General features: G+C 38.7%; 1 protein-coding gene across 11 annotated transcripts in view; it reads left to right on the plus strand.

Annotated features, from left to right (window-relative positions):
- The window catches only part of PHF21A (PHD finger protein 21A), a 132,934-nt gene that overhangs the window by 34,020 nt on the left and 84,764 nt on the right, over window positions 1-14,150 (plus strand). For 8 of the 11 annotated variants that reach the window (XM_065683699.1, XM_065683705.1, XM_065683708.1 and 5 more), the window contains exons 3-5: window positions 1,040-1,175; window positions 5,995-6,027; window positions 8,064-8,150. In XM_065683699.1, the coding sequence (XP_065539771.1) occupies window positions 1,122-1,175; window positions 5,995-6,027; window positions 8,064-8,150 (174 nt within the window). In that variant the 5' untranslated portion in view covers window positions 1,040-1,121. The remainder of the gene's footprint in view (window positions 1-1,039; window positions 1,176-5,994; window positions 6,028-8,063; window positions 8,151-14,150) is intronic. The other 3 variants (XM_065683706.1, XM_065683707.1, XM_065683710.1) reach the window with 1 other exon arrangement.

The following is a 14,150-nucleotide window of genomic DNA, read 5'->3' on the forward strand; positions in this document are numbered from 1 at the left end:
CCCATTAAGAAAGCCTCCGAGTTGGCTACAATACCTGTGTAATAGTTGTGAGCAATTTTCAAAAACTAAAAGAATAGGAACTATTTTAACACTCCAGCAATCCTTTAATGGATGGTGTCTGCATGGAAAAGTGGCTGCAAAGATTGCTATAGTATGTTTTCTGATGGCTTTTATGTGTATGTATTTATAGATGTTTTTTTACACCAGTTCCATTGTGATGCGTGAGCATATGGGCGTCTTAATCCTATTTCAGAAGCTGATACTTTCAACCTATTTATGAGCAAAAATCTCTTGTCCAACTTCCAAGGCTTTTAGAAGTATGGCTGATAGAGCTTTTGTATGTCAGAGGTTGGAGGGATTAATTTGTTTGTAGTACAAATGAAGATGGTAAACTCATACTCAAGTTCTACAAGTAGAATTCCAGGATTAAAAAGACTTAAAAATTAATGGTTTTGAAAAAGTCTTCTGCTGCTTTATATCTATCTTGTGTTCCTTCAAAATAGGTTTCAACAGAAGTGACTAACTCAGCACTAACTTTGAGCAGTGGGTTATTAATATACTAACGTTGTTCAGTCAAATTGCATGCACACCATCCCATCTAAGAACAGCTCTGTAGTATCATGGAAGTATGCTAATGCAGTACGTTCTGTTTAACAATTCATTGCTGTTGGGGTTGCAGAATTTTAGTCTCCAGAATATTTTCTCATCTACCCAGATTTTTAAAACCTTCTCAGTAGTTAATTTTTTTCTAATTTAATATGCAAGTGCAGTAGGATATTGGTAGGAAATAGCTGCCTGCAAACTAAGATAAGGGACAAGTATGTCAACTTTGGGATATGTGGGAAGTAACAAATTTGGCTAAACGACTCCAAGGCAGGCGTTTTGTACAGCCTGTAGAGTTCTTGTGTTGGAAAGATTGTTTGTGTTTAGGCTGGAAAGCTGCAGTTGCATATAGTTCACTACTGAATTCCTGCTCTATTATCTCCTTTTTGGCTTGTGCCCTTCACTAACCAAAAGAAAACCTTTTATTTTTCTGCAGCACTGGTGTTAAAGAGGAAACCAGAAACTAAAGGCACTGGAATCAGCAAAGACACTTTTAGAGAAAGTGGAGAAGGTAGAGAATGGAGCTGCAGACTCTACAGGAGGCTCTGAAAGTGGAAATTCAGGTTCACCAGGTAATTTGTATTCTCTCTTGCTTTCGACCTTCAAGCAGCATTAGTATTGCTGATAGTATTGCTATTAACGGTAGCATTAAGTAATAGCACTACAACCATAGTAATAATTGTTTTATAAGCATGAAGCTACTTTAGGATTTTATACTCTGTATTTTGACCCCACCACCTGCTGAGTTTTAGCGAATGTGAAATATCTCCGTATCAGGCTGTGGGTGGGCATTTTTTTTCCTTTTAATACTTTGCTCCAGTGATAAAAACATTCTGAAAACTCCATATTCAGCAATTTCTGTCTGGAAGGTTCTGAAGCCAACTTCAGCATTCAGTTGGCAGAGGAAGAATACGGTAGGAGAACTTTGAAGCGAAATGGCATAGTGCTGCATAGCCTCATCTGGTGCTTCTTCTCTGGAATGTCTTCTACTTTAGTACCTTCTAAACTTGCAGTTGTGGTGTTTTGCTAACCAAAATGTAGTGCTTGGCCTCAAATTTTTACTTTTTGGGTATTTTTACTGGTAGCTAGTCCAATAATATTTGACAGTCGAGTTGCAGTTTGCCGTTCTTTTGCAATATGAGAAATATTTCTACTACTAAAGCATAATTTATCAAATATAAAAGAGGGGTTGGAATTCTCTCTTACCCTTAAGATGATCTTACGGTCCTTTCCACCCTAAACCTTCTGTGGTTCTATGACACATGCTTATTAATTCCTGGAACAAAACTCCTCCAGCCATAAATGCAGAGTGGCTGCCAGTTTGTAATGTTAAATTTATCTGTGAGACCTTTTGCAAAGACAGTTATCCAGGTGTTTCTGTTGGATATCTGAAGCTCACAACTGTTACACAGTGAATAAAAGAAATATATGCTAGGTTATGCTGATAGGTGTAACCTGTCATATAACAGTTGCAAAATGTTTCCACATTGTCTGGTGACCTGTCTAAGCAAGTGTTCTAGATGGCTTGTTTAGTAGTTGCTGCAATGATGAACATAGTGCAAGAACTTGAATGGGCAGATTAGGAAACTGAAGCAATGTCTACTTTAACAAAATACATCTTTCAGCTGGGGAGGAAAACTTGAAAAAGCTAAAGCTAAATTTCCAGAACTACGAAGTATTTTGCTCTTACTAAACTCCAGGGCCTTTGCATTCAAATCTTCAATGAAGTTGTGTGGGTAAGGAAATTCAGAGATTGCCTGGGGCGTTTTAGAATCATAGAATCATAGAATAGTTCGGGTTGGAAAGGACCTTAAGATCATCCAGTTCCAACCCCCCTGCCATGGGCAGGGACACCTCACACTAAACCATCTCACCCAAGGCTTCGTCCAACCTGGCCTTTTGCTGCAGGCATTAAAACGTTTAAGGCCAGTCAGTATTTTTTCCAAGTCTTATCTGCTGTATGGTGATCAAAATGTTAGTCATACTTAGGTTTGTAGAACAGAATCTGCCTTGTGTGTATCTTCATTCCCCTTTTTGCTTAACAAAAAACTTTAAGACTGTGAGTTTTCACTAATCTTTAGCATCTGTTCATGATGATGATGACAAACAGGGATGAAGACTGGAAAATGTCCAAAAGGACTTTTTTTTTTAACAACCTCAAAGTTGTTTGACCCCGTTTGTCTTAGCTTTGCCCAGTCCTCATTAAAAGTGAGCTCTGCCCTGAGATCAACTCTAATTAAATTTAGATCTAGTTGCTGAAACTAGACAAGTCATTATAGCAGAAGGCTGTCTTTTTTTCTTCAAGATACTGTATATTCTGGTAATCAGGGCTAAGAAAAAGAAATCTAAATGTTTACAGTGGAAAATAACACTTGCAGCAACATGTTGGGTGCTTCAGTAAACTTCTCTTGAACTGTGCTGGAGTGGTTACTACTCCGCTTGTCAAATGGCAACTGATAGAAATGGAACTGGTTTTATACACACACACACACACACACACACACACACACAAAGAAATCTTCCCACTAAATGCTTGAGCTATATTGTATATCTTTGGATTTTGTAACTTAGAGATATGATATAGAATCATAGAATAGTTAGGGTTGGAAAGGACCTTAAGGTCATCTAGTTCTACTCTTGCCAGTGCTCAGGATTGTGGAGAATTGTCTTACTTACATTTTACTTATCTAGCGTTTCTTTTTCTGAAGACTCTCCAAAAAAGCTTGCCAACACTCATACAGCCATAGTTTGTCATCCTCTTGTAAGTGGTGGATGAGTGTCTATGATGAGCATACAAAGTTCAGCTGTGTGCTGTGAGCAAAGCCTCCCAGCTTCCTGATGGCAGCGCGTTACCTGAGACTGCTCACATAGCTGTGGAAAGGATGCTCAGTATGACTGTATTTTTACTTGTAGAATACCTCCTTGATTCCTGCCGATTCCAGTTCACCTCCATAACTCTGCCTGAAGCTTTATACTGCTACTTTGGCAAAGTATGTCTTAAAATACCCAAAGGAGGTGTTGAGGTGTTGAGAAAAAGCTCCTTTTTTTGCTTCATTTCAATGATCAAAGAATCCTCCATAAATTAAGTCTGACCAGGTCTCTTGCTGTATCAGACCACAACTTGAATATTCAGGTGTTTTCCATGCTGAAGTTGTTGCTTATCCTGAGAACCCAGGACAAGGAGTCAATTCTGCTACTGTGCTGGCTTAATGAATGTTATTTTGAAACCATTTGCTCTTCACAGCTTTGATCCCAAGAGGTGTTCAAGGAGTTGTATTTTGCTGTTCTCTCAGAAGGGTTGGGTTTTGTGGATGATTCTTTGAGTTGATGTGTGGAGAGAACCCAAAACATCCCTTTGCTTCTCTGAAAAGATCATTAGGTTTTAAAATACCTTAAATTTGTTTTGTGTTTGGGAGTCAGTGCAAAAGAGCATTATATTTTTATTTGCTTATGGTTGGATGGTGCGGTATTGTGTGATCCTTAGATTTAACAATATTCGATGAACAGTTTACAGTCACTGACTGTACTGTCTCATGGCTGAGTTTGTGCAGGCACTTTGTACAAAACTAACAGGTTTGTTGCTCTTCAAACTCTGATCTGGCAGAAAGCACCAAGGAAAAACAAGCTAAGCACGCAAGCAAAAGGGTAATATAACACCTTAGCTCTGTGACACTGAATGGCAGCATGATAAAACAGTAATATTAAGTGTAGATAAATGCCAAGTGATGCACTTTGAAAAAGCAGTCTTGGTTTTACATCTGCAGTAGCAGGCTGTGAAGTAGCTGTTGGTTCTTGCAGTGTCAGAGTACTTCAATGTTGTAGTTTTAAACTTTGTCTCCAGATGATAGAGATGAATTAGAGAAGTGCAGGGAAGAGCGCTAAGAGTAAACACAGCACTGGATTGGTTCCTGTATGAGGAGACTTCCAGTGTGACAAGCAATGACTGATGGGGGAATATGTGGTGTGGAAAAAAAAAGTAGGCGAAAGATGTATAGAGAAACAGTCATAGATTCATAGAATATCTTGAGTTGGGAGAGTCCCATAAGGGTCATTGAGTCCAACTTCCAACTCCTCTTGACTTGAGTCAAAGCTGGTTTTTCATAATTCTGTTTGCCCTCACACTTGCATTATCAGGAGCAGATTCAAAAGGAAAAGGAGGTCCTTTTACATAAGAGTCCTGTACTTTAACTGGGAACTTCTTGTCACAGAATCTTGAGTATTTGCCTGAGTCCAAAAGAAATTAAGGCAGATTAGTGGAAGAAGAAATGTGTTACTAGCTGTTAAACTCAAGACATAATCTTTAAAGACACCAGAGATATAGATTGCTTAAAGATGGGAAATAACACTCCGTGCTTGTCCAGCACAGGCATGATGCTGATGCCTCTGCTTGCTAAGAAAATCCAACAGGTAAACCTGTGGTCTGATGCAGAATTATCTTTGTGTTACGCTTTTTATAGTTAAAACCATTTTTAGGATGTGAATTGAAATAAACTTTAATTAGTTGTCGAAGTCTGAATTCTCTGAGTGGTATCAGTGCAGGTGGAATGAAACATGTTTCTCTTGCTTTGTCCTTCTGTTTCGCACTCCTTTTCTTGATTCTGAAGAGCAAATAGGGAAGAAAGTACAGACTTTACATGGTTCTTTGCATATGTGAAAGGGACGTAGCAATGTGATGAATAAACGTGGCTGTAACCAAAAAAGAAACAGGGAATTTTTTGTTCAGATTGCATTTTCATCCTGGGCCCTGGTTTTCTTTGGTGACAGCCTGGTAACTTTTTCCTTGCTTAGCAATAGACAGCTTTCTCCTGCAGCTGCCTGAAGGAAGTGAAGGAGGAAGAATAGTGAATGGTAACCATCTGTCTGCTTTCCCTTGGATGTGGAGGGCATCTATGCTACAACGATCTCAATCTCTCTCTGAGGGAGAAAAGTGGCAAAGATACTTTGGAACATGGGTCTTCCATGTGGTACCAGCCAAGCCAACACACGGACGGACCCTTAATACTTGAGACATTCTGCTCTTGAATATACAAACAGCTTTTGTGCCTGCAGCAGTTATTTGTGATTTGTGTTTCTTGTGACTGCAAGCAAAGAAGGCAGCAGTTCTAGAGGAGACACAGCTATTAGATTATTTTACCCAGCTGGCTTAAACTGTCCTTAAAAGACATCACTTGTTCAAGAGCCGTTTAGGAAAAGCAGCAAAAGTGGTGGCTTAGTGCAGTAGTCTTACTATATTAATTAGGATGGATTGGAAATGATGGATTCCAGGCCTTGTTGTTGAAATGGTGTAAACTGAATAGTTTGCTTTTACAAAAGTTCTTAAAAATGTTGAATTTTAAACTCTTAAATAAGATCCATAATTAAATTGTGTTGTTGCATCTTTTTTCTTTCTAGAAATTGGTTGCCCAAATGAAGCAAGATCCGCAGGTAACTATTGAGTTTTATGTTGCATTATTTAGCCTTAAAAATAAAGGAAGTAACAGTGCATGAAACTTGAAAATTGTAGATATTTCTCAATCATGTTCTACCTGCTATCACAGTGTTTAGAATGACCGAAACAAAACTAATACTTTTAGCTTTATGGAGTCTTTTGACTCCTTAATAGTTTAAATCGTGTAACTCTTGCAGACTATTGTGCAGTTTAAACATGCAGTAGGCTTCAGATTCTATTGGAAGCTGCTCTTCATAAAACCTGCCAGCACTAGAATTTGCTTTCTTCGTTTTTTGAGTATCAGAAGGTTGTACAAGAAGAGATAGGATATTCTGTCCAATAAATTTTGTCCAAATAGAGCATGTAGCTTAAGGCTGTATTCAGATTGCCTGTTTTAGGTATCCAGCTTAAGCACTGTAGTGTCCAGAGAGTGGGCACTTGGAATTCAGATGCTTCTGAGCTACTGAAGCTAGATTATACATAGACAACAGAATTCATCCCTTTCTCAGTGGCTGTGGAACAAGACTGGGTTTTCTGGCACAGCAGTTAAGCACTTCAGTGTGCTGATTGAGTTCTGTGGAGTTCTCTAACCAGTTTGAGATGTTGAGTAGAGGGATAAAGGCAGCTCCCTTGAGGCTTGCTATGACATGTTTCCATCCCCATACAATGCTGGATGTCATGTAATTTTTTGAGCATATGTTTTTCTGACCTCAGTGAAGTGCAAAGACATCCTTTTGTAACAGTCAAGGAGTTAGACCCCCGGCGGGGGGGGATGAACAGGGAGTGGTATTGGGAAATCTGCTTTGTAGAGCTTCCTTATTCTGATGGCACCTGGCTAAGGTCTGCTACTCTTGCTTGTTTGGAAAGTCTGCTATTGATAAACTTGCAGGGCAATTTGCTTTCAGTTCAGGAAGATTAAATCTGGTCCCTGCTTCCAATGCTCACGATGCATTTTAATCCCCAGTTATTAAGTGGAATCTAGAAGAAGGGAGGATAACTGGTCAGTATCTGGTTTTGCTGGAATTGTGTGTATATTGGAGAAGACTATCTACAAACTGAGACTGTAACGCATTTCAAAATTATATGGAGGAATAGAAAAATCGCATTTCAAAATTATATGGAGGAATAGAAAAATAGGGAAGCTGTCCTGAGCATGAAGTTCCCTTAAGGATACTAATGACAGGAACTGTTTTAATATTTCTGTGCATCACAGAAAACCTGCATAATCTAGTGTAAAGAGTTTACAACATAAATAAGAACAAAAATAGTGGGGGGAAAGAGGAGAAATCAGGGAATTTTGCTTCCCTGTCACGTTTCTGCGGAGTTTCACAGGCTTTAAAGTGAAGACAGATTTTTATATTTTAGCTTTAGTCAGAAACAGATAATCCTGACTGCATCTTTATAGTGATGTTTATGGCTTTCATATCTTAAACTTAAGAAAGTGCTATTGTAAGCAAAGTGCTGATATGAATGATGTGTTAATACAAATGTAATTCTCTTAAATACAGTCTAAGGCATAAATGTACATAGAAATAAAGAAATGTGTGCCTTCATTTGACACATGTGTCAAGTAAGATTTAATAGATAAGTTTGCTGCTGATCTACACAGTCAAATGTATGATAATGTCTTTGTATAAGTAGCATAAGTGGCAATGCTTTAGGTAATACATCATAGCATGCTACTGTAAACAATATAATACTATTGTATTATATCTTTACAAATTAAATGAGAAATGTTTGTTAGCTTGATGAAATGTACAGACGTGCTTTATAATATGGTAAGCACTAATGGATGTTTTAATGAAATCTTCATTCCAAACTGAGTTGTTTCTGAGTGCTAGAAAAGTCCTCCGCTTATCATTGCACTCAGTGACTTAACCAAGGCTTTGTTGAGCCTCTTGAATCTTATTGGCTGTACCTGTACATCCAGAGGTGCTGTGTTTGTAGTGTACAAAACAAACAAGCTCAAACAAAAAACAAACCACCTTCCTGCTACTACTCTCTGTTAACAAATGGAATATCTTTCTCACAGATATTTTTTCTTTCTAATCAGAACGCTGATTTGAAGAAACAGCTTCATGAACTTCAAGCCAAAATCACAGCTCTGAGTGAGAAACAGGTAGGGAAACAGAGATGGATTTTTAACACCTTGCTTCAAAGATTTCGCTTTTCCCAGCTTCCAAGAGAGCTGCTAAATTTTTAAGTGCAAAAATAAGTATGAGCAACCAGACGCTTCTGATTTGTATTTGATTTGAGTTATTGCTACTCTATCAAACAAGCAACTAGAGTAGTCAGTGGAAGCTACAGCAATTTCTCTTGTGCTGAAACTAATGTTTTATATTAAGGAAGCTGGGAAAATGAATGAATTTTGTCACTTCCTTTATTATTATCTTGAAACGTACTCTAAGCCAGACCGTTCTGGTTTAGGTGAAGTTGGTCCACACTGTCTAGATGAGGATGCTGGAATTTTCCTTTGTGTCTAGACCAACTAAATTGATGTCAGTTATGGGTGCATAATAGATGCTTGGAAATCAGTGTGCTTTTACCATGATAAATTATACTACAATTGTCTTACATTTGCTATTTAGTAGGAATTCTCTTTGACAGATCTAAAGTGTAAGTAATAATTACAACTGAATACTTAATAGAAAGATTGTGGAACTTGAAAATGTGTCTTGTGGGTAACTAGAAGGAAAATAAGTAACATAAACATCCACAAAACTGTTCTCATGTTTTTAAAAGAGCAGTGACACATGAAAAAAATCCTCGTACAGAACTGCCCTCCAAAACTAGACTGCCTTAAGGAGTCAATTGTATTGCTATTATGTCAGTAATAGAACCAATAGGTTAATAGACAACACCTTTGAGGAGGGGAAAGAACATGTGCGTAGAGTTATGCATCAGTGTCACGTGTAGATAGCTGCATTCATCTGTTGTTATCTGCATGTGTTCTGAGAATTACCTTTGCAAAGGAAATGGGCAGACAGTGATTAACATTTATCTACAAATTGTTTGCTAAACAATTATAGTGTGTTTTAGTAGTGGAACAGTGAGTGTAGGAAGGCACACGTAAGGATAATAAAGAAAATGATTTTTTAATGAGAATACTAATTCAATAAAAACGGAGGTTTTGCTGATGTGGTGGCATGCCTCTCTTGAAGATGATTTATTCTCTAAAACCAGCATGGGGCTCTGCATGTGGCTGTGTCTCACAGCAAGCGGCTTCAGAAATCTCTGATAAGCTCTGGAGGCCCATGGTAATTTTAGAGTTAGCTTGCCTTGATGCCACAAAACAAATAATCATATTGACTATGAGTTCACATGATCAGCAAGGGATTGTGAGATGGGAAGGTAGGAAATGAGTGTGTCTTACTGTAACTTTTAAACTTGGATTCATAACTCTTTAAGGTTATGTTAGTGCATAATAACAATTATTGTCAATTACCCGTCACCAGAAATGCTACTCTGTCTTTTCTGCTGAAAAGTACAGCTCGGTGAACTAAAGCACGCTCGTTCATGGCATGAACATGGGCTGTTTCCAGAAGACTTTGAAAAACAAGTTTTTGACTACACTTCTACCACACAGAAAACAGTCAATACAAAGTCACAGTCCAGCTTCCTTCATTATGTATTTGTGGTTTTGATTATCAGTAGAACAGTGAACTTCTCTGTTGATGTTTCAGTATCTTGTTATATCTACTACTGGACCACAGATCTGCTGGTGTCCCAAATGAAAGCAGTATTAATGAAGTATGGGTGCTAAAATGCATTGGTCATGGCAAATGTGAGTTCTAGAAAATAGCCCTACAACTTCCCAATGCAGAGAAATGCTCACTACTTCTTATTTTTAGGTCTCTGCGGTGCAGACATCTGTGGCTTAGCAGTGCAGAGCTGAGCAGCATCTTACAGAGTACAGCAAGGCCCCTTTTTTCCTCCTGTTCTCACTTTAATTTCTCTTTAGGAAAAATAATTATTATCAGTTGTTTTATGGGGAGAGTATTATCCAACAACTTAATTTGCACACAGCATGGAGAAATGTGTGGTTTTGCATAGTAAATAAATGCTTTACATCATGCAGCGCATTTCTGAGGAGGAAGAGTGCAAAATGTGTTATCTCTACTCTTGTTTAGAGCCAAGTAAGTAGTCTTGATATCTGGCATCCAAGGAATAAACTCTGAGGGCCCAACTCCACTCTGGACGGTGACAGGAGGCATGAGTGTCACTGTTTGATTAGTTTTTCACACTTCATTAAAAGCTCAAGTTCCAGCCTGCGTGGTTGTCCCTACTCCTTGACAGTGTTGTAGAGCTAATATCCTGATGTTGAGAGGCAGAATACCGCAGTATTTCTGGCTCCTACAATATTATGTCAGCCTAATGAACTCTTTTTCTTTGCTCTCTTATTTAGTGAAGTTGCATGAAGACTTGTGCAAGAACTGAGCCAGTGGTAGGTTAGCTAAAAGCTTTTAGCTGCTTTAGGACTTCTCTCTCTTTCTGAAGCATTGTGAGAGTAGCACAGACACTTGCTGCCAGTCGCTGCAGTGATTCAGTGTGGCTTGGGTTTCTTGCTGAGAATTAATAATGGCAGCTCTGTTTGGAAGTTTGTGAAATTGAAGAGATCTGGCAAAGGACAAAAGGAAAGCAAGTAGGCTGTGCAGTGTGTAGGCTTAAACCTAAAGGAATTCGTTAGCTGATGCAGGGTTCAACTCCTGTAGTAGAAGGTATGTCGTGTATTCATATGCTTTTTGAAAACGTGAAAGAGGTGAAAATAAACGCTTTGATTTGTTTCACCTGAGAGCTGATGGAGCAGTGTATGCTGGTTGTGATAGCTTATGGAAGAAAAACTACAGAAAGAGGAAAAACTTGAAGATAACTTGCATTTAAAGGCAAGTAAACATGAATCCTTCAGACAGTAATTTTCCTCTGTTCGTCTCTTATTACTGTGGAGTTCTAAACTGTGCTTACCTTATTTTACTAATCTGGGGGCAATAAGGTGATGTCAGTTTAACAGTCTTGTTCCTATAAATGTGAGTGCTGCAGTCTGGGAGCCTGAACGCAGGGGTTTTTTAACTGGTTTCCTCTTTCTTCTGCCACCCTGCTCTCCATGAAAGAAAAGTCAAAAGTCACTGTCTGCAAAACAGTTTTAATTGCCAAATTGAAGCTTGGCTTGTAAATATGAGTTAATTCTTCTGCTGTGCAGCAGTTTTATTATGTTTTCATGTTTCTTTCTAAGAAAGCCAGAGTCTTGGGACTCGGCACTCTTTCTTTCACTTTGTGTTCTATGAGAGTGTCTTCCTTTGGTATTCTCTTTTGTAGGCTTTTATAATGACCTATCACTACTCCTCTTTTGTCTGGGTTAAATATGTTCACATAAAGAATTATATTCCTGATTTTTTCCATGGGGAAGTTTACCAGCTTGCACTCTTTTTGCTTTGGGGAGGTGGAGTGGAAGTTACGTGACACCAGGGAAAGACTGAGATAAAGCAGGGCTAATGTAAAAGAGCAGGAGAGATGTGATCTTGAAGTAACACCTTTTTTCTACTTCTTTCCATACGCAGCTAATTAAAAAGTTACAATAGGATCTTGTAATGTGTCATCATTGAGTATGTATCGTAACAGTACTCTTTTTCCAGTGGCAAGGAAGAAGTCATGTTTGACTAAAGCAATGTAAAGAAAGAAGGGGGCAGCAAACAAATGCATTTTAGCAATATCATGGTAAATGCAGAGAAATTTCTACATCTGTTCTTCTCCCCATTTCCTGGAAAAGTTGGAGCAACATTCTACCTTAAATGTGGCAGGCAGCTTCCAGGGATAGTCTTTGACCTTATGGTAAAGATGTGATAAGCATATCATAAAGTAATAGCCTGTCTCTTTCTCTTGTGTTTGAAAGGAAAATAAAAGGTCTCTTAGTGTAGCTGCAGTGAAATTCATTGCATCTTCAAGAAAACAGTCTTGTGAAATCTAGACTAGTATTCTAACGCATTTGCTCTTGACGTGGGAAGAATAAAGTGGATCCCTTTGTTATTCTGATTTCTGAAGAGCCATACAAACTTGTATGGAAAAGTACTCAGTTGATAGCATAGGGATACTTGTGTGTTTATTTTTCAGGGGGGAAAAAGTTTAACATACTTTACTGTGAAGAGTAGTTGAAGCTGTAGAATATAATGGGAAAAAAGCACGCTATAAGAGTGAGCTTATCCCTTTCATTATGAGTAGGCAGATATAGTGAATTAGAATCATAGAATCATAGAATAGTTAGGATTGGAAAGGACCTTAAGATCATCCAGTTCCAAACCCCCTGCCATGGGCAGGGACACCTCACACTAAACCATGACACCCAAGGCTCTGTCCAGCCTGGCCTTGAACACTGCCAGGGATGGAGCATTCACAACTTCCCTGGGCACCCCATTCCAGTGCCTCACCACCGTAACAGTTAAGAACTTCTTCCTTATATCCAATCTAAACTTCCCCTGTTGAAGTTTTAATCACTTACCCCTTGTCCTGTCACTACAGTCCCTAATGAAGAGTTCTTCCCCAGCATCCCTATAGGCCCCCTTTCAGATACTGGAAGGCTGCTCTGAGGTCCCCACGCAGCCTTCTCTTCTCCAGGCTAAACAGCCCCAACTTCCTCAGCCTGTCTTCATACGGGAGGTACTCCAGTCCCCTGATCATCCCCGTGGCCTCCTCTGGACTTGTTCCAGCAGTTCCATGTCCTTTTTATGTTGAGGACACCAGAACTGCACACAGTGCTCCAGGTGAGGTCTCAGGAGAGCAGAGTAGAGGGGCAGGATCACCTCCTTCGAATTCTGCTTCTATTTAAAGATTACAGCAAATGGAGGTAGTTGAGGTTATTCTAAATCCTGTGTATTCAGGGCGAGACTCCTTTTAACGTTGCCACTAAATACATAAGTAATGGGATAGGGAGTCTGGGGGAGATTTTGAGAGTGGTAGTGTAACTTAACCATAGTTTTATGTAGTTGAATAAATGTAAACACGTGGTTTAGACTGACAAAGGAAACTTGTTATTTAAGTCTTCAAAAGATGTCAGGAATAGATTTAAGCATTAATGTTGCTATATTTATTACAGGTACCATAACTGGGTAATGAAAAGATTGGTAATGTGCATAAATTCATCCTGGGAGACTGTTCTTTTTGAACGCTTGTCAATCAGAGTAAAGGTGAATTTTTATAGAGGCTTTTTGAACACATTATCAGAAAATTGTACCCGAAACATGTTCCATCATATTCTGTAAAGATGAAAGGCAGGGTTTTGGTGAGAGAAGAGTAAGCACAGGAAAGCTAGAGAGCAGAAGGGAAACTGGGCACAGTTGCTGGGTAGGAAAGAGCACTTTGAAATGCTTCTGTATAAGAAGGTAGGCAAGATATGTCTGTATGTTGTAGATGCACTTAATGAATACCATGAGAACTTGAGGGCTGGAAATAAATAATGAAGTCGCTTCCATCTTCCTGCCAGTTTTGTCTGGAGTTTCTTATCCCTCCTTTCCCCAAGGTCCATCAAGGGCATATTAAAATGCCAGTTGTTCTGTCAGTAATGGAGAAAGTGTGCAATATGAACGTGTGGTAACAAATAACTCGAGGCAGGTGATGCTTAATTTCAGTTCCAGTTGTTTATCCCTAACTGTATGTATTACTAAACACCTATCTTCTTTAAGTATATGGCATGAATGATAAAGATATGCTAATTTCCATGTAACTGCAAGCACTGATTTGTGCCAACTGTTTATAAAGCAGTCTTAAAATACATGGAAAAACAATTTTGTACCTTCCCAGAGTTTGGTTTTAATAATGAAATCCTGTAGTGATACACTCCGATCTGCCTCCTCCTCCTGTAATTGACTATTTATAGTTTCCTTTCTTAGACAGTTTGAAGTAGTCACTCTTCCTGTCAAAAGCTACTGGCTTATCTGGATGTCAGGAAGAGTAAGTTAACAGCCTCTGTGAATCATCAGACCCTTTTGAACCCTCTGATCAGTGTGAACAGCACCTGTTTCGAAGGTGAATGTTTGCTTGAGAAATCTGCATGAGCTTACTATTTTAATCTTTGGTATTTATTTAATTTGCATCCAAATTTTGTGGGAAAATGTGAATATAATGACTTCTC

This window comes from Lathamus discolor, chromosome 6 (assembly GCF_037157495.1).
Source record: "Lathamus discolor isolate bLatDis1 chromosome 6, bLatDis1.hap1, whole genome shotgun sequence".
In the NCBI taxonomy this organism is placed as follows: Eukaryota; Metazoa; Chordata; class Aves; order Psittaciformes; family Psittacidae; genus Lathamus; species Lathamus discolor.